A 22654-nucleotide genomic window follows, 5' to 3' on the forward strand; every position below is an offset into this window, starting at 1 on the left:
TTAAACTATTTTTATTTTAAGGAAGAAGAGGTTTCTCCACAGTTGTTTACTTTCCACGAAGCTGTCTCACAAATGGTAGAAATGGAAGAACAAGTTGTAGAAGATCACAGGGCAGTGTTCCAGGTAAAGTAAGACAGAATCTTTAATCAAATGTTTCTCTAGAAAAATTAACTACCAACTTTTGTAATTCTTTGAGTATCACACTAATCTAAAAATAATACTTGTTTATGTGTAAGTATATGTGTATTTGTAGGGCATATGACACAGTAAATTTTGAATAGAATGAATGATCACTACAAACAAACTTTCTTTGCAGCTGTGATGGAAAGATCTAGTTTATTTCTTCTCTTCTCCCAATTCATTTGCTTTTGTCAGTTGTCCGTTTATAGAGGAGTTGAACTTCTACCCTCCACTACCCCTTTCTTCATGGTAGGCCAGTTTGTTTGACAGCAGTAGGAAAAACTCTTCTAAAGGGTATCAGAACAATTGAGGAAGAGTCAGTCTTTGCAGGAAAGGAGGAGTATTTCAGGAGAGTTACTGTACTGACTGAGCTGTCAGTGGCAGATGACTGAGGGGTATTATATCCCTTCCTATAGCAGTAACTCCTTAGGTATTTATCCCATTGTGTGTTAAACCTATTTAAAAAAACCTTTTACCATACGATCCTCCCCTCTCCCTTTTTATAAACAAGAAAATATTCTGGGGACTCCCCTGGTGGCACAGTGGTTGAGAAAACGCCTACCAATGCAGGGGACACGGGTTTGAGCCCTGGTCTGGGAAGATCCCACATGCCGTGGAGCAACTTAGCCCATGCGCCACAACTACTGAGCCTGCGCTCTAGAGCCTGTGAGCCACAACTGCTGAGCCTGCGCAAATAGAGCCCGTGCTCCCCAACAAGAGAAGCCACTGCAATGAGAAGCCCACGCACTGCAACAAAGAGTAGCCCCTGCTCACCCACGCATGCAGCAACAAACACCCAACGCAGCCAAAAATTAGAATAAAATAAATTAATTTTTTTAAAAAAAGAGGAAATATTCTGGAGGGTGATACCTTTGAGGAAGTGAAGATAATTTTGAACATCTTTATGGAGACTGTACAGTCAGGTTGCCCCCCGCCCCCTTCCCACAGTGTATAAATCCTTCGTCCTGTTAACCTATATTCCTTCTCTGATGTTGAAGAAATCTTCATTTATCTGTAAACAAACATTAACATTCCTCAGCTCTCGCCATTCAAGCACTTGGATGAAGGTCTCAAAAACATAAGAGAACTGTTTAACTTCAGAATAGGGTATACATTGATTAAAACTGTTGCAGTTTTAGTCAAATCCGTATTATGGGAATCTCTTCAGAGGCCTAGGTATTTAGATTAAATCAAAAAAGGACACTTGTAATTTAAGAAAGTTGTTAGAACAATATGGACACCCATAAAACTCAGTCAGGTGAGGCTTTCAAACTCAAATTTATACTTGATGAGTCAGAACTAAATTGGTACATTTATAGAACAGTTGCGTGTGCAGCACAATTGAATTGTCTTGGAATCCAGCAGTAGACTTGTGAATGCCTTGTTAGAATGAGGTATGCGCAACAACTACTGAGCCTGCACTCTGGAGCCCGCGAGCCACAACTACTGAGCCTGTGTGCTGCAACTACTGAAGCTCGTGCACCTAGAGCCCATGCTCTGCAACGAGAGAAGCCACCGCAATTAGAAGCCCGGGCACTGCAACGAAGAGTAGCCCCCGCTCGCCGCAACTAGAGAAAGCCTGCACACAGCAATGAAGACCCAACGTAGCCAAACATAGCTAATTAATTAATTATTTATTTTTTTTTAAAAAAGGAATGGTTTCCCTGAAGCATTTATGAATAGTACTAAGTAGCTACTGTTTAGTGGTTCATTTGACTCTTCTAAAATGGGCTATCCTGGGAATTCCCTGGCAGTCCAGTGGTTAGGACTCTGCGCTTTCACTGTGGAGGGCGCGGGTTCAGTACCTGGTCAGGGAGCTGAGATTCTGCAAGCCACATGGTGCGGCCAAAAAAAAAGGGCTATCCAGTGTTCCCTTACGGTCAATAATATTGAAGAGCTAGTGTGTAGAATTTAGGATTACCTCTTGGCTCACCCACTGTGAGGCCCCAAATGGATATGTTAATTCCAGATGATTTACAAATTCTGGGCTCCCATAGGCCTCATCAGATTGATCAGTAACTTTATTATTACACCCGTTGTCGCTCTGTTTTAGGGACAGCTGTTGAAGTTTGAGACTTATTGGTGTGTGTGTGTGTGTGTGTGTGTGTGTAACAATAGGAAAATGAAGTCATCTTGCTTGGCCTGTCACAGTGGTGTTTGTGTTCAAATTTAAGGAAATATTTCTTAATTTTACTCTATAAGTAAAGATGGTTTATGGTTATTAATATTTTAGAGAATACCATCTTGAGTATGTTTGATTATATTAACATGAAATTTATTAATTGGTTTCTATCTTATAAATTGGCTCATTGGATTATTGATTTTTTTTTTTCTTGGTCATTTTAGGAATCTATTCGATGGTTAGAAGATGAAAAGGCTCTCCTAGAGATGACTGAAGAAGTAGACTATGATGTAGATTCATATGCTACGCAACTTGAAGCTATTCTTGAGCAAAAAATAGACATTTTAACTGAGCTGCGGGGTAATTCTTTTTTCATTTTAGTGTTTGAAATCTGCCTAATATTTGTATGTAATTAGTGGGAGGATTTCATATTGTAAGAAGATATCTGAAGTGAAAATTATGGGTACATTTAACATCTTTGTAGAGGTACTGAAGACCAACGAACCATTCTGATTTTTCTAAAAATGAAACATGAAAAATCATTTCAAGTGCTCTCTAGTCATCTTTTTTTTTTAGTCTTTGGAGAAGGTAAAGACCTCTTATGATTAAAGAGGGACAATATATTTTAACAAGTTTGTAAATTTTGTATACCCATTCAGAGTTTTAGTTTGGTGGGCCGATGCTTTTCAGAATTATTTTCCTTGGTTTAGGTCTATTACGGGTCATCTTTCTATAGCCTCCTATGTGCATCTCCTTTCTGTGCATATTGTCATGTTTTTCCTTTGAACACTTGTTTTAAAAAATGAAGGGGAGGGCCTCCCTGGTGGCGCAAGTGGTTGAGAGTCCGCCTGCTGATGCAGGGGATACGGGTTCGTGCCCCGGTCTGGGAGGATCCCATATGCCGCGGAGCGGCTGGGCCCGTGAGCCATGGCCGCTGAGCCTGTGCGTCCGGAGCCTGCGCGTCCGGAGCCTGTGCTCCGCAACGGGGGAGGCCACAACAGTGAGAGGCCCGCATACCGCAAAAAAAAAAAAAAAAAAAAAAAAAAATGAAGGGGAAGGTTTCAAAACAACTCTTTCTACTTTGCTTATGAAGGGAGGCATGTGGTTTACCTACATGCCATGGCTTCTTGGCTTTTTAATTAGCTTATCTCTGCAGCTTCAGATAAGCACGTATTGTATGTGATTTCTTAGGCTTTGGCAAATTAGCTATGTTCATTTATATGCAAGTAGGTTTCTTTGTGTGTGCATGCAATGCAACATGAAACCAGACTGAAGTTGCTAGTTTTTAGCATCAAACAAGCTGCTTCAAATTTTTTAAACTAGGTTCTTTGTAAAGTTGGTTATTTGAAATCATATCCTATAGAGTCAGCAGTGACCGTTTTGCCAATTTAGAATTGTTTGTGCAGATGTAGGGTTTCTAAAATTTGCTGGTTTTCATGTTCTTCATATTCAAGCCTTGATTTAAAGTGTTTTGATCATTTTTCTAATCTGTCATAATGCACAAGCAGCTTTTTTGGTATGCATTTTATTCAGAAGACAGATCACAATGCATCCTAATTTTTTTTCTTTGTAAGATGTAGCTTTCAACTTAGTTCCTTTCCTTAATTTTCTCAGGATTCATGTATAAGCAAGCATATCCAAACTTTGAAGAAATTACTACCTAGATATTATTCAGTCCTTCCTTAGAAAAAAAAATTTTTTTTTTTACCATCCAGAGATAATTTTGTTATTAACATAAGAAGTTTGAGAGCTATTATATTACCAGGCATCAAATCCAGAAGTCCTTAAATTCCTTTCTTTTTTCTTTTTTATTATTTTGGCTGTGCTGGGTCTTCATTGCGGCACGCGGGCTTCTCTCTAGTTGCGGTGCAGGCTTAGTTGCCCTATGGCATGTGGGATCTTAGTTCCCCAACCAGAGATCTAACCCGTGTCCCCTGCATTGGAAGCCAGATTCTTAGCCACTGGACCACTGGGGAAGTCCCCTTAAATTCCTTTCTAAATTTCAGAAAAGTCAACTTTTTTTTTTTTTTAATAACCACAATTTATTGATAGAAAAACTAGTTACAGAGTTGAAGTGATTAACCACAGTGTATCAGCAAGTCTTATTACTCAGGTGTTTTGTTTTTAAAATGACCTATTTATTCAATTTAATGCTGGAAAGAACTAGTAAAATTTACTTCAGTCTCCTTAATTCCTTGAGAGAAAAAAGTCAACTTTTTCAACATGGTTTTACTTAGGAAGAGGGGAAAGAAATTGAGATTCCAACTTTATATCTCCCCTTTTTTCTGAAAGCCATAATCTTTGCACATTTTAAGTTGGGAAACTGTTGGAAGGTGCTGTCTCTTGTGCATTGTGTGATGCGTACAAACATCCCTGGTCTCTATTGACTAGATGACAGTAGTACCACCCCAATGTGACAATCAAAAATGTCTGTAGACGTTACCAAATGTCCCCGGGAGGGGAGCGGAAATCACTCCCAAATTGAGAACCACTGTTACAGAAGGATTTCTCATCTTCACACAGCTGTTATTTGCCTCCTCCAATTTTTACTTACGTATTTCTTACTCTTAAGTGACTGAATCAGTGCACGATAGACAGTAGGACAGAATTGTAAGGCCAAGAAATGTGTCCTTTAATTTCCCTTCCCCATCATGCCCTTTTGCTATCCCTGATGAGGAAAAAATGACACGTTTTCTTAAAAACTCAAATAATCTTAAAATTTCATAGCTTAAAAAGGTAAAATAGGAATTGGGAGTAGACATTTTCTAATATTGAGAGAAGAAATGTCTACTTTACACACATATATAGCCTCTTTACACTGCAAAAAGGAATTCAAATAAATTAAAATTGAATGCTGTAAAATGTGCCAAATAGAACAGAAATCTGTTGAGGATAAAAAAAACCCCACAAGTATTTCCAGGAATCTGAGTCTGTTGCTATAGTTGAGCACTGTTCTGAGTTTCCGGACAACAAAGAAGGAAAAATCCTGAGTTAATAAGAGAGCTGATTTGATAGGACCCATAAAGTTGTGTGCTGCATTGCATGTAATGCAAAACTTATTCCCTTGTTCTTTTCTTTTTCCAAGATAAAGTGAAATCTTTTCGTGCAGCTCTACAAGAGGAAGAACAGGCCAGCAAGCAAATCAACCCGAAGAGACCCCGTGCCCTTTAAATCAGCATTTGCTGCTAAAGGATTCCCAGAACCCTCGCTACTGTAACATACAATGGTTCAGCTGTAAGGGCCATTCGAAAGTTTGAAATTTTAAGTGTCTGTGGAAAATGTCTTGTCCCTTCAACCTGAATGACATTTCAGTTTTGTGAAACACTCCTTTGTCTACAAGATGCTTCTAGTCCAGGAGGCACAACCAAGGTTTGGGAATAGTGAAGCATTTTGTTTCATTTACCCACATAGTGATTTACTTTTGAAGATCCTTGCCAATTTTATTTTCTGTATGATGAAGTACGATTGTGGACTTGATCCAGAGGTGAATAGTAGGGGGAAACCACAGCATTTCCTTTTAACTCAGTTCAATTTTCATAGCAAGACTGAGCAGTTTTAAATCCTTTGCGTGCATGCATACCTCATCAGTGATTGTACATACCTTGCCCACTTCTAGAAACAGCTGTGCTCACCTCTTCCTGCTTTGTGCCTTGACTAAGGCTACTGACCCTAAATTTCTGAAGCACAGCCAAGATAAATTACATTCCTTATTTGTCATTGTAAATTACCTTTGTGTACATTTTTACTGTAATTGAGACATTTTTTGTGTGTGACTAGATTTGCAGGATGTGCCATATCATTGAATGGAACTAAAGTCTGTGACAGTGGACATAGCTGCTGGACCATTCCATCTTATATGTAAAAAAATCTGGAATTATGATTTTAAAACCATATAACATGTGGTTATAATTTTCTTAGCATTTTCTTTGTAAAGAACTAAAATATAAACTAGTTGGTGTATAATAAAAAGTAATGAAATTCTGAAAAGAGTTTTATCTTAGGATAATACATATATATGCAGTGTGTGTTCCAGTGTGGTATTAACAAGACTAATAGTGCAATTTGATCTTTACCAATACCATTACTTAAGTTGAAGTGTCCATTAGCACCCCAAAATGTACCTTTTAAATGGTACTGTTAAAGGAAATTGGCTTCTGATGCATGAATATGTACATGTACATTGAAAGTAGTCCATAATAGAACTGTTAGTTTAAGCCAAGTATAGACAGTACATAACTCTCTTGAAAAAGAATTTAAGCTAAGAAAGAGATGACTTTGCCTTAAAAGGCAGATCTGACCCAAGCTCCACCCATTACCTAATGTATGATGTTTCACCATTATTTGATGAGAATCACTAAATTCTCACCAATCACTTCATCTAGGGCATGCTGCTTTTTAAATGGTGGCACTTATTTTTACAGATTGCTATTCCAAGGAAGAAAACCGGCCACTTCTCATGTAAATATTTTGTTAGAAGATTTATCTCTCTCTCTAGGAGTTTTCCCTCAGTTCCCAGGATAGTGTCTAGGAGTACATTAACAACAACAACAAAGTCTCCCAAGGGTGTCTTGTTTTGATTTACTCGAGGGAACTACCAGCTCATTCATATGGGCTAATGGGAAGCTATGAATAGAGTCACATGAGCCAGATTCCCTACTTCACTGTCCACAGAACTCAGAAGGTCGCTGTGGGAAATCCTAACACCATGGTGAAAAGCTCCTCTGTAAACTTGAAATCTAGAACAAGTGTAGATTTTCACAGTGTGCTTATTATTAAATCTATGGAATGAGTTTTCGAGACAGTTTACTTCAATACAATCACCTTTGTTTTGGAAGGGACTCAGGTTTTCTTGCAGCTGTAAGATGTTCTATTTGTGTTTATTTCAAGGAGAAGAGGAAGAATGGAGAACTGTTACCATTGACCTTACAGAGGCTGTTTAAAAAGGTAGTTTCTGAGCCTAACCGATCTTCAGAGGACATAAAGAGATATGTGAATTTACTCATTTTAAAGCACAACAGATTAGTCTTAATTTATTACTTAAATTAGAAGGGTACTATCTCTGGAAGGTCTCCTCAGTTGGAAATGTACTGCCTTATACTATAATGGCTTCACTCTGATTAGTATTCAAGGTATATTAAAAATAAGTACCAGAAAAGATCTTGGTAGTATAATCCATTCCTTCAGTTTTACAGATAGGGAAATCTGAAGGTTATAAAAGGGACTGAAACTCAGCAGTCCATAGGAGGACAGGGAAATAAGAGGGAAAGCTGAATTAAATCTTAAATTTAAATTTTCCTTTAAGGCTAGAGATGGTACAAGTGAACTTTGCTAATTAAGTAGTTTTGTGAGATTAAAAAAACCTACTCTTAATTATGTAGTATTTATGTAACAAAAGTGGCTTTGTGCAGTTATTATTTAAAGAATAACTTAAATTTTTTGGATCTGGATTAAACATTCTTTACTTTCTCAGACTTGAAAGCTGATATCCCTATTAATAATTAACTAAAAATATACATTATTTTAGTTATATAGGAATGTTTTAATATATCACTTTGAAGCCAGATTTCTAAAAACTGTTTATGCAAACAACCTGTCTTTTCCTTCTAGGTTCACTCAGTGTACCTCTGTTAAAATAATTTGGATTTTAACTTTAAAGCCAGTGTTGATTTATAAAACCCTTTGAAATTTTAAATCTATGACTATCTCCCTAAGAAAAAACCTACAATCTTATAGTTCCTTTCACTCTAGCTGAGCATCCTCATTTACAAGTAAGGAATGCCCAGTAGTAGTATGCCTGGCACCATGTGGTGGCAGTAGCAGACTCAGGCTTACCTAGAACCCTAGCCTGTTAGTTGCAGGATTGCTAAAGGGGTAGGCAGTGATAGAAATTACATAGGATAAACAGAGAAAGAACGAGAGAAGCAAAATAACATTTTAGGAAACAGGGAAACAATCGCTTTACTGTATACATGAATAACAAGAAGAAATGGTATGGGGAATATGTGACTAAATTAAGCATATTTTAACTTTATGACTTGAAGAACAAAGGCCTAAAGAGCTAAAATCCTAAAAAAAAAAGGTTCTCACAGTAATATATAACATAGAAAATATTAGTGTAACATCTTTATATAATACACTGTTAGAAATAACTTTTTTAAGTGTAAAGTTGTGCGTGTCTGCGGCTCTTAAACTTGAAGAGTATCACGTATAAATTGGACCCTGCCCTATGTTATATATTAAAATCAAACCAAAACCAAAAAAGCAACAACCTGTATAGTTAGAACTGACTTCCTTCCTTAAAAATTCAGAGTCATAAATGGTGACAACAGTAGTAAATCAAAAATAGTCAAGCACATAGTGTCCAAGCATAGTTCATCTTCTCAAATTATTAAGAACGTATAATTCTACTTTGTTGAGTTTGGAAACTTCTCTTCTGCAGATACCTAAGAAAAATGGATACCTCCTGCATTGAATCTGTGTAGCAATCTGAAAAAAGAAACCAAAATGGGATGGTATTGAAATGCTAGTTTGTAGCAAGTAACAGTGCATACATAGTCCCTATACCATGAATTCTAAAACACAAATACATCAGCAAACCTGTGAAGCCCACCCACTCCTAACACTAGTCATTAAAGAAACTTTATTCTTCAACTAAATTTATGAGATGTGTATTGGTTAAAACCACATCATCTTGGTGCCTCTTCTGTCACAGCCTGTATGTCTTAAGGCATGATGAATTTAACTAAAATGATCTTAGACCTACACTATCCCTGGCCTAAGAGGACACTGGCCCTTGTTCCATTTCAACCTGGTAAGTGAATGTGAAGCTGTTTGGAATTAGAGGCAGGAGAGAGATGAATGGCTAATCTCATGTGTCCGTTCTTCCTCTCTGAGTTCACTGTTACTGAGTTTCACATTAAATACTGCTTCTCTCTGGATACCTGTGTACTTATTAGATCCTAGTTAGCAAACTGCATGTTTAGTAACCTTGAAGAAGATTAATAAGAATGAAGGAACATAAGATGAAATATTTCTACTTAGACCTCCTGCCTGAGATTATTTTCAGAATGGCCCATAAGAACCATCGAGATGGGTTAAGATATCTGAAAAAGGAAGACGGATACTTATGAATAATGTTCAACTCCTAGGATTAACATCTAATAAAGATTCAGTAGTACTGCTAGCCTGCCAATAAAATATAAGCACCATTTGTCTCAATTACATACAACTGTGTTTCTAGCATAGAAAAGTCAAACCAATGACTTTTATAACAATCTACCCTCTTTTTTATCAGCCTCTAGACCATGGAAGCTTTAAAAATGAATTGGATAAACAGGAAAAAAATTATGGTTTATTAGTTAGGAAATCAGAGTGTTAGTGATTAAAAACAATGAATACAGGTTAATAATTACCTGGGTAATTTGACGCCTTACTCTGCTTTCCTAAGACTTACTTGCTTAATCCAAGGAAAACAAATTTCGGTCTATATTGCCCAGTTAATTATGACACCCTTCTTTTGTTTCAGGTGTGTGGAACTTGCCTCAGTCCACAAAATAAGTTACTGAACCAGTTAGAAATGAACCAGATATGATTGTAACTAATATTATTTCATACTTAAAAGCTATTCTCAATAAAGAAAAAAGACCCAACTATACATATTATGATTCTTTTACCTTACAGGCTACTTTCAAGAGACAAACTGTTAAGACTAACTGTGAATGGGAGTTGGGGGAGGGGGCTAGAGGGGAGGAGCATGCACACCACCACACACATTGCCACAGAGGTTATCTCCAGGCTCGGACTGTTCTCCACCGCTGTTCTTACAGAAAGTGTTCGTTCTGCTGCAGCTAACTAGCCTCCGTCTTCTACACCAAATACTATTCCATACCATGGAAGTGCTATGCAATAACTCCCAGGTAGCACCTTATACCACTTAAAAGCCTTTAAATTTCTAAATCTGAAGGTGTCATAGTAAAGATATGTAAAAATGTAGGAAAAGGAAAATGTAGTTACCTGATGAAATCATCTATGTCCATGGAACGGGCCCGCTTGTCACTAAAACCTGTGCTGGTTAGGATTTGCTGTATTTTATCTGCTATGCTGAAATCTTCTGGTATTATCTATCAATATAAGATTCAGAATAAATGAACAACATATCTTTAATGAAGGCACTTTGACTCTTTTTTTTTTTTTTTTTTTTTTTTTAGTTCAGTAAGTCATAAACAGTCACCTTATCTGTTCATGATAGTTTTGGAAAGCCTGTTTGTGCAGATTAAGACTTGGATCTCTCATTAGTTAAGTGGTTGATTTTTTAGCATATACCAAATACACAGAAGACCTTGAATGAATTAAATCATGTATATTGCCCTTTTTCTTCTTAGAAATTCTGAAATAGTTGTTTCAGGTGTCACAAGGTACTTTATAACACAAAGTAATTAAAGCTATAAAATAAATTTTACAGCAATTGTTACTTCTTTAAAAGTAACATATCCTTGGTACAAATTTCATTTTACCAGCTAGTTAAGTTTTTCTCATAGATGGCCTCTCCAACCCTTGAGAATATTTCATACTTCACATCTTTCATCTAAAAACTTTTCTTAATCCAGCATAGTATTTCCTATGTAGGTAGATGTTCAATGACTTTATTCATAAAATGGAGGTAGCAATGTGGTACATTAAACCATGTAAGATCTGAGTAAAAAAATACAAAGGAAATTTGCTTTTATCTGTCCGCTCCATTTAATTAGCTTGAAAGAACTAAAAAGTTATCAAACATCACAGTCATTATATATGGATATGTCTATGTGTGCTCACACACACAACTAGTTAAAGAACATGTTGCACAGATACTATAATACAGAGACATGAGGTTCACAACCAGAAATCTACTATTTATCTCATACTTTGTTCTAATTATTTCAATTTCTGGGTACTAAAAAAAGTCACTGAGAAAATAATAACTTTAAATTTGTAATTGCTACGTAAGCAACAAGCAAGAAGGGATGGCCACAATTCAAAGGCTAGCAAATGGTACACAATTATTTTAAGCTGAGTAAGTTACACAAGCTTAAAACTTTGAGAAAATTATGATTCAACTGAATCTTTTTATGGCAAAAAAAAAAAAAAACCTCAGTAAGAGGATGGAGTGGAGTATTCAAGGGTGTTCAGATATATTCTGCAAAATACATAGCAGCACTGACCTGTTAGAATTCAAGTTCTAGTGCTAGTTAGACATGACATACTGTCTTTTAAGGATCCTATGGAATGTTCAAAATTAAGAATCTTGTAATGATATATGAAACAGAATAGGAAATAGAGGGACATTTTAGAACACAACAAATTATTGAAACAACAGAAACATTTTCTGCTTACAATATTATGGACCGAACAGTGAATTCTGTAGTTTTTTTCCAGTAGCTGTTGCACTGCACTTGACCTGTATTACATAAAGACATGATATCACTATTATTCCCAAATCAGATTATAAGTAATTTTCTTTAAGTTTATTGTAAGATTAAATCTACGTTCCATATGGCGAAATTAAGGAACTAAAAAAGGTGCTGAATATCTAAACTTCTGAAATAATCGCAACTACTAATATTTAAAAAGTCCTGATAATCATCTCTCACATTCTTAAAGAAGTTCTAGACTCCACAAAACATCATCTACAAACATGTTTTTTCATTGTGGCTTTCACCTTTCTTTTGACCTTGGGCCCCAAATTGCTGTTATATTTTTCCAAGTTAAAATGCCATGAATCTTTCAAAAATGTGGAAGGGGTCCATCATCACCTCATCTTTCCAAGGAAAAACTAGGCAGGATGTGTGGTCAGTTTTTGTTTTTTTCCCATTTTGCAAAAAATCCCTGATCTAATTCCCAAGTCCAGGAACTTTTCTTCACTAAATTCTCCTGCCTCCCAAAGTACAAAATTAAAAAGATAAAAATGCATCTGGACATGGATCATGTTTATGCTTTAGGGTATCTGTTCAGGAAAAAGGACCAAATTCTAGCACTTAGCACAGTATCTGAAGCACTGATCCCTCATATATCATAAATTAGTAAAATACTTACTTAAATGCAGCAGACAGTGTCTTGTTTTTCCTAACAAAGGTGATCCTTACTAGGCCATCCCATTCCTGAAACAGTAGATGGATATTTTCTTACAGAGTATTAAACCCTGCCTATACCTACTAGGTATTATTTTGTGTTAATATATAAAAATGAAAGGAGTGATGGAGTGATGAAAATGTTCTATATCTGGACTGATGAAAATGTTCTATACCTTGATCTGGCTGGCACACACATGCAAAAGTAAGATGCATACTTGATTTTCACACTTCTGTGCACCTCACTGAATATTTTACCCTCAATTTTAAAAATAGAAAAAGAATATATATTTGTTCCACATCTGAACAAAGAACATGGCATTTATTTAAATCTAAGTATCATTTTCAAAAAACTCAAAACAGACATGATTTAGAATATAGCCTGTGCAATACACCTAAGCAAGCCTTGCAGGAATAACTGACAACCACTCCACTGCCACCAGTTACTGACCACACAAGCAATCACGTTTTTATCCCATGTGATTGCAGTAAGGTTTTACATCAAATCATCTGGCTTTCTTCTCTTTTTAAATGGCAGAAATCAGAATTTTGATTAAAAAGTGTTACTTATACTATTTAACACAACTATTTTCATTTTATCTTGTTTCCCATGTCTTATTCAAATAGATACATGTTTTCCATAGCTATAATCTTCAGCAAGTTGCAATGGCATTCTAATCTTTTTACCTTTTGCAAACATTTTCCATGCTCTTGAGGTCCTCAACAACTATCTTGGGTCATATAATTCCATCTACTCCATCACAGGGATGTATCATAATTAACATTCTCCTGTTTAGACATTTAGGTTGACTCATTACCTTTCTGTTGCTACAGACACACATCTTCCAGGTTGGACTTTTTTTCCCCCTTTACTGAATGACCTAGTTATTTTAACCTCACCTGAAAATTGATAGGTGGTGGTGGATTCTTAGGTTCTATCCTTACGACACTGGATTCCACCTTGGGTGGTGGTCTGAAGTTATTCTTTCCAACCTATTAATCAGAAAATGTTTAAGGAGTCCTCTCAAAAACAACTTTAAATAGTAATCAAATATGATTTCCTCCCAGAAGGCACAGCTAGATGCTCAAGGATGAGTTAAGCCACATTATTTCAACAACAGTCACATACTTTCATTAGATGGTCCACACGTGCTAATAGCTGTGTATTAATTGACAGTCTGCAGTATAACTTATCTCCAGGTTTTGCAACCAGCCGGAGAGCAAATTCTCTTTGAAACATAAGTACAGCACATCTGAAAAGACAGCAGAAAGGAATAAGGAACAAGGTCATTTTCAACTATAAATGTATTTTAACTGCAATGACTTTTCTTAAGTGGGAAATAGAGCAAAGCAATATCTGGGGTTAATAATTAGTCCAGCTGGCCAGAAGGGAGAAGAACACTTTCAACCTGAGCTTTATTACCACAAAATGATCCAGCTGCCTTTGTTTTTCATTGTGTAATGGCCGTAGCTCCAACCCCTTGCAAATGTAAGCCCTCAATGATCAGATGAGAAAGTATTTCAGATCCGCACTAGTCCATAAGCCCCTCTAGGAAAACAAAACCCAGGGACTTCCCCGGTGGTCCAGTGGTTAAGAATCTGCCTTCTAATGCAGGGGATGCAGGTTCGATCCCTGGCTGGAGAACTAAGATCCCACTATGCCACCGGGCAACTAAGCCTGCACGCTCTGGCGCCCAGGTGCCACAACAAAAGATCCTATGTGCCTCAACTAGGACCCGACACAGCCAAATAAATATTTAAAAAACCGAAACAAACCCAAACGAACAAAACTGGTTCAGTAGCTGAACTGTATTCATGGGGTGGTAAACATCCCTGTGGAAGAGCTGGGGCAGATTGTGACATCAGTGTCCTCCTGATTTAACAGGTTAAGGAAAGTGGACTTTTTATTCAGCAAGCAAGGGGGAGGCTCCTGAACAGGAGAAGAGCACCTTCAAAGCTGGGACTTGACTTTCAAACTTTTTTGACAATAAGTCACACTAAGAAGGACATTTGACGTTGCAACACCTGCCACAAATATCTCTCTCTATATATGTTTAGGGAACTCAAACAAAAAGTTTCATGAAACTATAATCACCTCGATGACATGCGCTGAATGCCCTCTGATATATTCTATTCCATGTCCATTTTTTTCTAAATGACAGTCATGGGGCTTCCCTGGTGGCTCAGTGGTTAAGAGTCTGCCTGCCAATGCAGGGGACATGGGTTCGAGCCCTGGTCCGGGAAGATCCCACATGCCATGGAGCAACTGGGCCCGTGTGCCACAGCTGCTGAAGCCCATGCACCTAGAACCTGTGCTCCTCAACAAGAGAAACCACCGCAATGAGAGGTGCGCGCACCACAACGAAGAGTGGCCCCCGCTCGCCACGATTAGAGAAAGTCCACATGCAGCAATGAAGACCCAACGCAGCCAAAAATAAATAAATTTAATAAATTAAAAAAAAATGACAGTCATGGCTCACTATATTTATTTTATAACTACAAAGGAGTTTTTGACCTGCGATTGGAAAACTACTGATACAGACTGTACTAGAAACCAGTTAGGAGGCCACTGTAAGAATCTAGACGTAAGGTAATAGAAAGTTTGACCTGAGCTAATGGCAAGAGCATGAGAAAATAGGGAAACACCACCTGGTCTCAGGAGCAGGACTTAGACCACACCTCCCCCAAATAACTCTGGCAACTGAAAAAGAGAGAGAGGAAGAGAGAAAGCGGCACACAAATTGGTATTTTCTACAAAACAAATTCTCCAGTAGTTTTTCAGCTGAATTAACCTTAATCTTTGGCTGTCTGTGTTCATGGCCTAAACTGTCAATTTTCCTAAGATTTGGTAGTAACTTTGTTCTTCTTGTCACAAACCTGAAAAGAGGTCGGTGCAGCAACAGCTTGAAGACAAAAGGAGAAGAGATCTGTAAGAGAATTAACTAGTTAGTTCTGGGAAAGACACACCAGAAAACAATTTAGTATATATAATGTTCCCTACATTTTGAAAACATACCTGGTAAGGCAAATTTGCCACACAAGCATCAAAAAATGGCAAATCTGTTTTCAACACATCACCCACCATTACTTGAAGTTTGCTGGCCAGAGGCCTGATAATAAGAAAAGAAAAGCAATTAAAAAGAATATTGTTTCATGAGACTGAAATGCACTTTAATTCTATTATGTATACTCACGTGCCCTGAACTCTTTTGTGAAGTTCAGCTACTAGCCTTAGGTCAAGTTCACAGGCGATTACCTAAATTAAAACAAAAAAATTTTTTTTAGGTTAATTATGGAGTATAAATCTTTTCCTGTTATCTCAATGGAAACTTACATGATTTAAATGAATTAAACTCCTTTTCCCAATTTTACCATCAATATTCCTTCAATTGTACTCTACCAGCATATTTTAAAGAACTTATTTAAGAGAATGTAATGAAGAGAGTATTTACAAAATGTGGGAATGGGGCTAAGGGAACAACAACAAAAACACCACCCAGAAAAGTAGACAACCAGATTATGTGAGCATTCTACCCAAATAACTAACAGAATATTGTGCTCATAAAAACTCCACGCTTTGTAACTCAACTGATGACGAAAAAAATACACAATATGTCTTTGTAGTAAATGTTCTTAGAAGCACACAAAGCAACTGCTCCTGGAATGAGTATATCACTTTTCTCATCTACTAAGATCCAGAACATACAGCACAGATAACTTCTCAAGTAAACGAAAAGGGATACCAGATAGGCTAAAATTTTAATTTTATTTCAATATAAGCTGAGGTTTTACTGACTTCCAGAAAGACCACATCTACAGAGTAGATACATGTGCCGTTTAGTCTGTTTAGCTCCCAGGTCCATTCTCCAGCTTTCTCTGTGCCTGTAGGGTGATACAGTTCAGCTCCGTTGCCCTTTGACTTCTGGTTGGGATTGGCTACTGAAAGGCAATGGCCTGATGAAAGGCATTACCGGTGCAAGGGGCAACGCTGAGTATTTCCTAATGTCTGCCCGTGCCTTGCACAAGTTTTGGCAGCGGCTGTGTTCTGCTATGAGTGGCCCCTGTTCGATGGCTCCTGCTCTTAACTGGGCTCCGGTAACACACTTCCCTCCTCTTGCCCCTTGAGGTCTTTGGATAGTAACTATTTCCTGTTGTTGCTAGTCCCTAGGTTTTTCACTAATGTTTACTGGTTCCCTTAACATTCCCACATTTTGTCAATGGTCTCTTCATTGAGCTCTCTTCAGATAAGTTCTTTAAAATGTGTTGCCTACTTCCATCAGGGACACAACAGTGGTCCAATTTAACTGGAACTAGGTAAGCCAAGAGACAAAGAAGGTACCAGCAGTGGCCAGGTGACACCCTAATCTCAGAGGCCTGTGCTAGATCTCCTCCAAAGTCCTAAGGTTCAATGACTCCAACTGCTGTGCTTTGTTCCCCTGAGCCTAGAGGTGGTAGCTGCTCTTTGGAATTACCACTATTGGGTTACCTCAGTGTTCCCATTTTTTCTCTTAGTCCTCTAGTAACCATGTAACCAATTCCCTATATTAAATTCCCTGTATTGAAATATCCAATGTGGTTTGTTTTCCTGATTGATATACCCCATATTTTCTTTTTCTTTTAATCCATTTTTAAAAACTGAGATACAACTGACATATAACATTACATTAGTTTCATGTGTACAACATGATGATTAGATATATGTAACATTCATGACCACATAATTACAATTTTATTTTCTTGTGATGAGAACTTTTACTCTCTTTAGCAACTTTCAAATATACTACAAAGTGCTGTTAACTATAGTCACCACGATGTCCATTACATCCCACGGCTTACTTATTTTATAACTGGAAGTTGGTACCTTTTGACCCCCTTCACCCAGTTCACTCATATTTTCTAAGATAGTTTCTAGCAAAGGAGCAATTAATTAAATAGATCTGTAAGCCACCTGAGCTTGCTCACATAGTAATTTCTGATACCAAACATTAAATCCTCTTTTTACCTTTTTTGCCTTTTCTAGCAACTTTACAGTCATATTGCCAGTTCCAGGTCCAACTTCCAGCACCACATCAGTTGGTCTTAAGGCAGCCTACAAGCAAGCACAACCACTTTAGCTTTACAGGAACATCTGTTATAATTTAATTTACACTGAATATCTTTACTCAAAAGTGCTCAGTTAGATCTTATCCTGACTCCCTTTTTAGAAGATTCCTTCATGATCTACGTGCTTAACAAATTTATCTCATTAACATTAGGTGCAAGTGGAAATCTAACACCTCTCCTAACTTGGGGCAATAGTTAGGAGTCAGAAAAGCAGGAATAGCAGTTCTTTCTGAGAGTTGCATTCTGCTTTCTACCTTTGAAATGATTCCAACAGCATCTTGTTACCAACTCTGTTACCACCAAGTTCAAACTGGAAAGGTCAAAATGATGACCTTGCCTGAGAACCATAACACGTTGTACCAGTATTTCTCAATTCTACATCCATGTATGGTTTCAGGGATGCAGGAGTATCCAGAAATCGTACACAAAACTTGGTGTCTGTATGCACACAGCTGCAGTTCATAGCCTTCATCAGATGCTCAAAGGAATCCATGAGCCAAAAAGGTTAAAAAGCTAGGCCAACTCTCATTTTGTAAATGACACTAAGTCGAGATTACCTATGTAATGTTCTTTCTACAGTTCCAGGATGCTTCCTTTGCAATCCTGAAAGTAATTTGCACCACCTGTGTTTCTTGTCCTAGCACCCAATCATCCAAAACAATAAGAGAACATCAATAACCCATACAGAAGAAAACTCCAAAGAGTTTATATGTGGCATTGGCTTATACCATATAGGTTTCTCTGGAGAACAAACTTCCAAAGGTGTCTGTTTAGACATAATTTTAGGGTCTGGAGTAAATAAAAATTAACAGTGATAGATGGTGCCTAGAAAAAGTGATTGGGAATAAAAGAATAATAATCTGGAATCGAACAAGTAGAAATGTCAAGCTAAGAAGTAAATAATCTACAGAAAGATAAAAGAATTTGGAGCCAGGAGAAGCCGAGACCCACAGAAGGAAGCAAATCATATTGAAGACAGCTTGTGAATCCTACACAGTTCCTCAATTCATTCAACAAGTATTTATACAGCATCTATTTTGTGCCAGGCATCCTTTCTATGCTTAGATATTCCTAAGAATAAAATCAGTAACCCAATAACTCTCTCCCTCTCCTCTTCCACACCCACCTTATCGATAATGCTGTTAACAATGAGAGGATTTTTCAAAACGTGCTGCCCAATCCCCGTGTTGAACATGAGTCCTGGAAGAAAACATGAAATAGCCTTAATTTCCCAACTAAAATCAAATATTGGACCATCCCAGAGAAGAAAGCAGGATAGTTGGGTTAAAGTATGTGCGCCAACGAGAGCCACCAAACGTCACGCTTGGAGCCGGGATGACAGACTGTTTCAGTTTACCCCTTCTGCTGGAAAGGAAGCAAGAGGCTGCGCGCCGGGCCTGCGGCCCGCGCTGCGGGAAACCCGGGACTCGCGCGGCTCCCAGAGCACGGGCCACGCCTGGTCTCACTGTCCCGGCCCAGAACTCCGTCCTCGCCCCGGGTTCGGTCCTGCCGGAACACCGAACCCGACGGACCCCAGCTCTCTCCCGGCTGTCCCCACCTCCTACGCTCTTCAGCTCCCGGCGTTGTTGTTGCCGCTCGCGGCGCCGGCCGCTCGCCCCTGACTTGATCTTCGGCATCTCTGCAGGCAGCAGGCCCACAGGCCGGGGAAGTTAGAGAAGACCGGAGCCTGCAACCGCGAGTCACCGAACCACGTGAGAATCGCCGGCCCGCACTAACAGCACGGGTTCTGGCCAGGTCTGGGAGGGGCGAGGACCCGCCCACTGGTTTGCTCCGTGGTGCGCCCCCAGAAAGAGGGCCGACCTTGGGGCCCGCTGGCCGCCGGGAATTGAAGTCATAAGCTGAGAGAAAGCCTGGCCTCGGAAGCCTACAGATCCCAGAAGACACCGCGCTACCGATTCTGGCAGCTTGTATTGGCTAATTTGGAATCGGGGGCGGGGCCTCGCCCCTACCCACACCGAATTCGTTAAACAGGTTTTGGTGTGGTACCTCAATGTTGTGGAGGAAGTTTGAGTTATATTAACGCAGTTAGGCCTGTGGATGCTTCATCAGGCCAGGTTCTGGAACCGCTGAAATCCAAAGAAGGTTTCTTTTTGTCACGTGCCTCGCTCCTGTTTCCCAGCCGATCGTAGGGTGAGAATCCCAGGAACTTGGGAAGAGGAGCTTGCTCCTCTAGGGGAGTGAGTTCTCCGCTGCTTGAGTTGTGGAAAGTAACTCTGAGAATGTAATTTTCTAGTTCCACTAGAGCTACTAGTTGCTTCTCTTCCTTCTGTGCCACGTCATTAATTTCCTAAACTTTTCCATATTGAGCTCTAGCTGTGTATTAAACACTATTGGGTGCTAGAGATTCAAAGTTAAATGGGAAACTGCTCTTCTCAAAGTTTATTCTACTGAGAGTTAGACAAAAAGTCCGAAACTCTGTAAATGTGGTAATTGTTATGCATTGGGTATTGTGATAGGAAAATGTATCCGACTGTAAGTTCCATGAATCCAATGTCCATGTCTATTTTGCCTGCCAGTGTAATGGTTCTCAGTTTTTAATGTTTCTGTGTGTACCTTATTTCCTTGTAGAAACAATCTTTTTATGTTTTTACCAAAGCTGACTTTCTTTCCTGCACAATTGATTGTGAGCCTTCCCAAGCCTTGCTCCTTCTTTGCTGTAATTCTAATTTAGGAAAAAAATTTTGTATACCCTGGTAGCATCATCAACTACCTCTTTAATTCCATTGATCATTAATTTATTCCACAATTCTGGAGAATCTACAGTGTGCCAGGCACTTTGTCAAGTGTTAGGAATTTAAGAATGAACATGACCTGATTCCTGCTTTTAAAGAAATTTCTATCAATAGAGGAAGACATAGCACCATTTGCTGATATCTTATTTCACCATTTCAAACAGTTCTCTAAAACAGGGGCTTATCATTGTGTTCATTTTACAGATGAGGAAACTGAAGTATAAAAAAAATGTTAAATATCTTGCTCAAGATCACACAGTAAATGGCAGCTGCATCTTGAACCTAGGTCTGTATTCCAAAGACAGTGTGCTTTAAAAGAGGCATGATCTTAGCACTATGGCTAATACTTGAGGAAACTGGGGAACATTTTCAAAATATAATGTTTGAGCTGAATCTTTAAAAGAGAACCAAAAATTAGCCAGGGAAATTTTGAGAATTCAAAGGGAACGGTACTAACAAAGTCAAGATATAAGGGTATTTAAGGAAGAAAAAGAAACTTGGTGTAGCTGAGAAGTAAACAGGTAATGTAAATAGAAACTTAGGGTGAAGGGCCTCAAATGTTATCCCAAGGAGCAATGGTGGTCACTGAGGAATCAAAATAACCATTTTCCCTCTCCACTCCTCTCCAGCTGTGAGAACTGCCGGAGCTCACACAACAGTACCTGTAGGCGACCTTCACGGGCTCCACATTTAGCTGGATTCTGAACCCTGCCTAGCCAGCTCTTGAACTCCCTCTAATCTTCCTCTCCCATTCTCCATAAAGGATCTTCAAATCTTAATTCTTCTCAGGCCTCCTGCCCTACCACCTCCCCAGCTCCTTCTCAGCAGAAAACCTTGCTTTTTCTTTTCTTTTTTTATATTTGTTATTTATTACAGTGAAATTGCCTAGTTTCCTTAGTTCTGTCACCTTTCCTCCTTTCTTTCTTCCTTCTTTCCTTCCTTCCTTCCTTTCTTTCTGCCTGCTGTGTTGGGTCTTCGTTGCAGTGCACAGGCTTCTCATTGCGGTGGCTTCTCTTGTTGCAGAGCACGGGCTCTAGGCGCATGGGCTTCAGTAGTTGTGGCGCATGGGCTCAGTAGTTGCAGCACATGGGCTTTGTTACTACACGGCCTGTGGGATCTTTCTGGACTAAGGATCAAACCCGTGTCCCCTGCATTGGCAGGCGGAGTCTTAACCACTGCACCACCAGGGAAGTCCCGACCTTGCTTTTTCTTGACAGAAGGAATGCAAGATCACCTCCAGGACACTCTCATCTTCCTGGGTCACTGTTCTACACATGGGGGGTGTACAGTGAGTGGTGAGCAAAACAAAGTGGAGCTTATATTCTAGTGAGGAAAAACAGACATTATGTCAGGTGATGATAAGTATGAAGGAAAAAGTAAAATAGAGGAGAAAGAGATCAACAGGGTGGGTGGGAGAGACTATTTTATGTAGCATGATAGACAATAAGGATGGAAACCAAATGATAATTTTCTTTTGGAGTGAAATAGCAAGACCCTCCTGGAAGTTGTCACAAAATAAGCCACATAAAACTAAATGACTGAGGTGAGTGTGCACATTTAGTTTACCTACAGACTGAATTGGTGTTTTTTTAGGTATGAACCTTGAGTCACCTATATCCGAAAAACTAGGGCACATGTTACATAGTGGACTGTGTTTCCCCAAAATTCATATGTTGAAGCCCTAACCTCTGTACTCAGAACGTGACTGTATTTGGATATAGGGCCTTAAAAGAGGTGACTAGGGCTTCCCTGGTGGCGCAGTGGTTGAGAGTCCGCCTGCCGATGCAGGGGACACGGGTTCGTGCCCCGGTCCGGGAAGATCCCACATGCCGCAGAGCAGCTAGGCCCATGATCCATGGCCGCTGAGCCGGTGCATCCGGAGCCTGTGCTCTGCAACGGGAGAGGCCACAACAGTGAAAGACCCATGTACTGCAAAAAAAAAAAAAAAAAAAAAGAGGTGACTAAGTTAAAATGAGACCTTTAGATTGTGACCTAATCCAGTCTGACTGGTATCCTTATGAAAGGAGGAAATTTGGACACATATAGACAACCAGGGATGTGTATACACAGAGGAAAGACCATATGAGGACACAGCCAGAAGGCAGCCATCTGCAAGCTAAAAAGAGAGGCCTCAGGAAAAACAAACCCTGCTGACACCTTGATCTTGAGTTTCTAACCTCCAGAACTGTGAGAAAATAAATTTCTGTTATTTAGGCCATCCAGTCTGGGGTATTTTATTATGTAGCCCTCACAAACGAATACCACATGTAATGAAAATTCACATTCCCAAGGCCCACCCTAAACATTCTGGATCAGAATAAGATTTGGCCCTGGCAAATGCATTTTTAACAGACCCTCTAGGAGATTCTGATGCACACTGCAGGTAGGGA

At 38.9% G+C, this 22654-nt stretch overlaps 2 protein-coding genes across 4 annotated transcripts in view; one reads left to right on the top strand and one right to left on the bottom strand.

Moving 5' to 3' along the window:
- The window catches only part of KIF2A (kinesin family member 2A), a 78610-nt gene extending 70226 nt beyond the window's left edge, over positions 1-8384 (top strand). For both annotated transcript variants that reach the window (XM_060092927.1, XM_060092928.1), the window contains exons 18-20: positions 22-123; positions 2527-2662; positions 5388-8384. In XM_060092927.1, the coding sequence (XP_059948910.1) occupies positions 22-123; positions 2527-2662; positions 5388-5473 (324 nt within the window). In that variant the 3' untranslated portion in view covers positions 5474-8384. The remainder of the gene's footprint in view (positions 1-21; positions 124-2526; positions 2663-5387) is intronic.
- DIMT1 (DIM1 rRNA methyltransferase and ribosome maturation factor) lies at positions 8235-19292 on the bottom strand. Of its 2 annotated transcripts, XM_060092930.1 has the most exons (12): positions 19070-19290; positions 18638-18711; positions 17411-17497; positions 15603-15664; positions 15425-15518; positions 15286-15335; positions 13538-13661; positions 13309-13401; positions 12374-12438; positions 11675-11738; positions 10316-10422; positions 8235-8788 (listed from the first exon to the last, which is right to left on the bottom strand). In XM_060092930.1, the coding sequence occupies exons 1-12, from the start codon at positions 19146-19148 to the stop codon at positions 8746-8748; spliced, it is 942 nt and encodes a 313-aa protein (XP_059948913.1). In that variant the 5' UTR covers positions 19149-19290; the 3' UTR covers positions 8235-8745. The 2 variants fall into 2 exon arrangements, with proteins under 2 accessions (XP_059948913.1, XP_059948912.1); XM_060092929.1 differs by lacking the exons at positions 8235-8788; positions 10316-10422 and having other exon boundaries at positions 11451-11738; positions 19070-19292.
- Positions 19293-22654: the final 3362 nt, after the last annotated feature.

The sequence above is a fragment of the Mesoplodon densirostris genome, chromosome 3 (genome assembly GCF_025265405.1).
Source record: "Mesoplodon densirostris isolate mMesDen1 chromosome 3, mMesDen1 primary haplotype, whole genome shotgun sequence".
Classification (NCBI taxonomy): Eukaryota; Metazoa; Chordata; class Mammalia; order Artiodactyla; family Ziphiidae; genus Mesoplodon; species Mesoplodon densirostris.

What these genes read in the sequence shown, in the direction of transcription:
- DIMT1 (XM_060092929.1), bottom strand. Translation starts at nt 19,148, where the DNA reads ATGCCGAAGATCAAGTCAGGGGCGAGCGGCCGGCGCCGCGAGCGGCAA. An exon ending in TGCTAGAAAAGGCAAAAAAG is followed by an intron (nt 15,665 to 17,410) that starts GTAAAAAGAGGA and finishes GTTTTAATTTAG; the next exon opens with GTAATCGCCTGTGAACTTGA. An exon ending in GTGTGGACCATCTAATGAAA is followed by an intron (nt 13,402 to 13,537) that starts GTATGTGACTGT and finishes TCTGATTAATAG; the next exon opens with GTTGGAAAGAATAACTTCAG.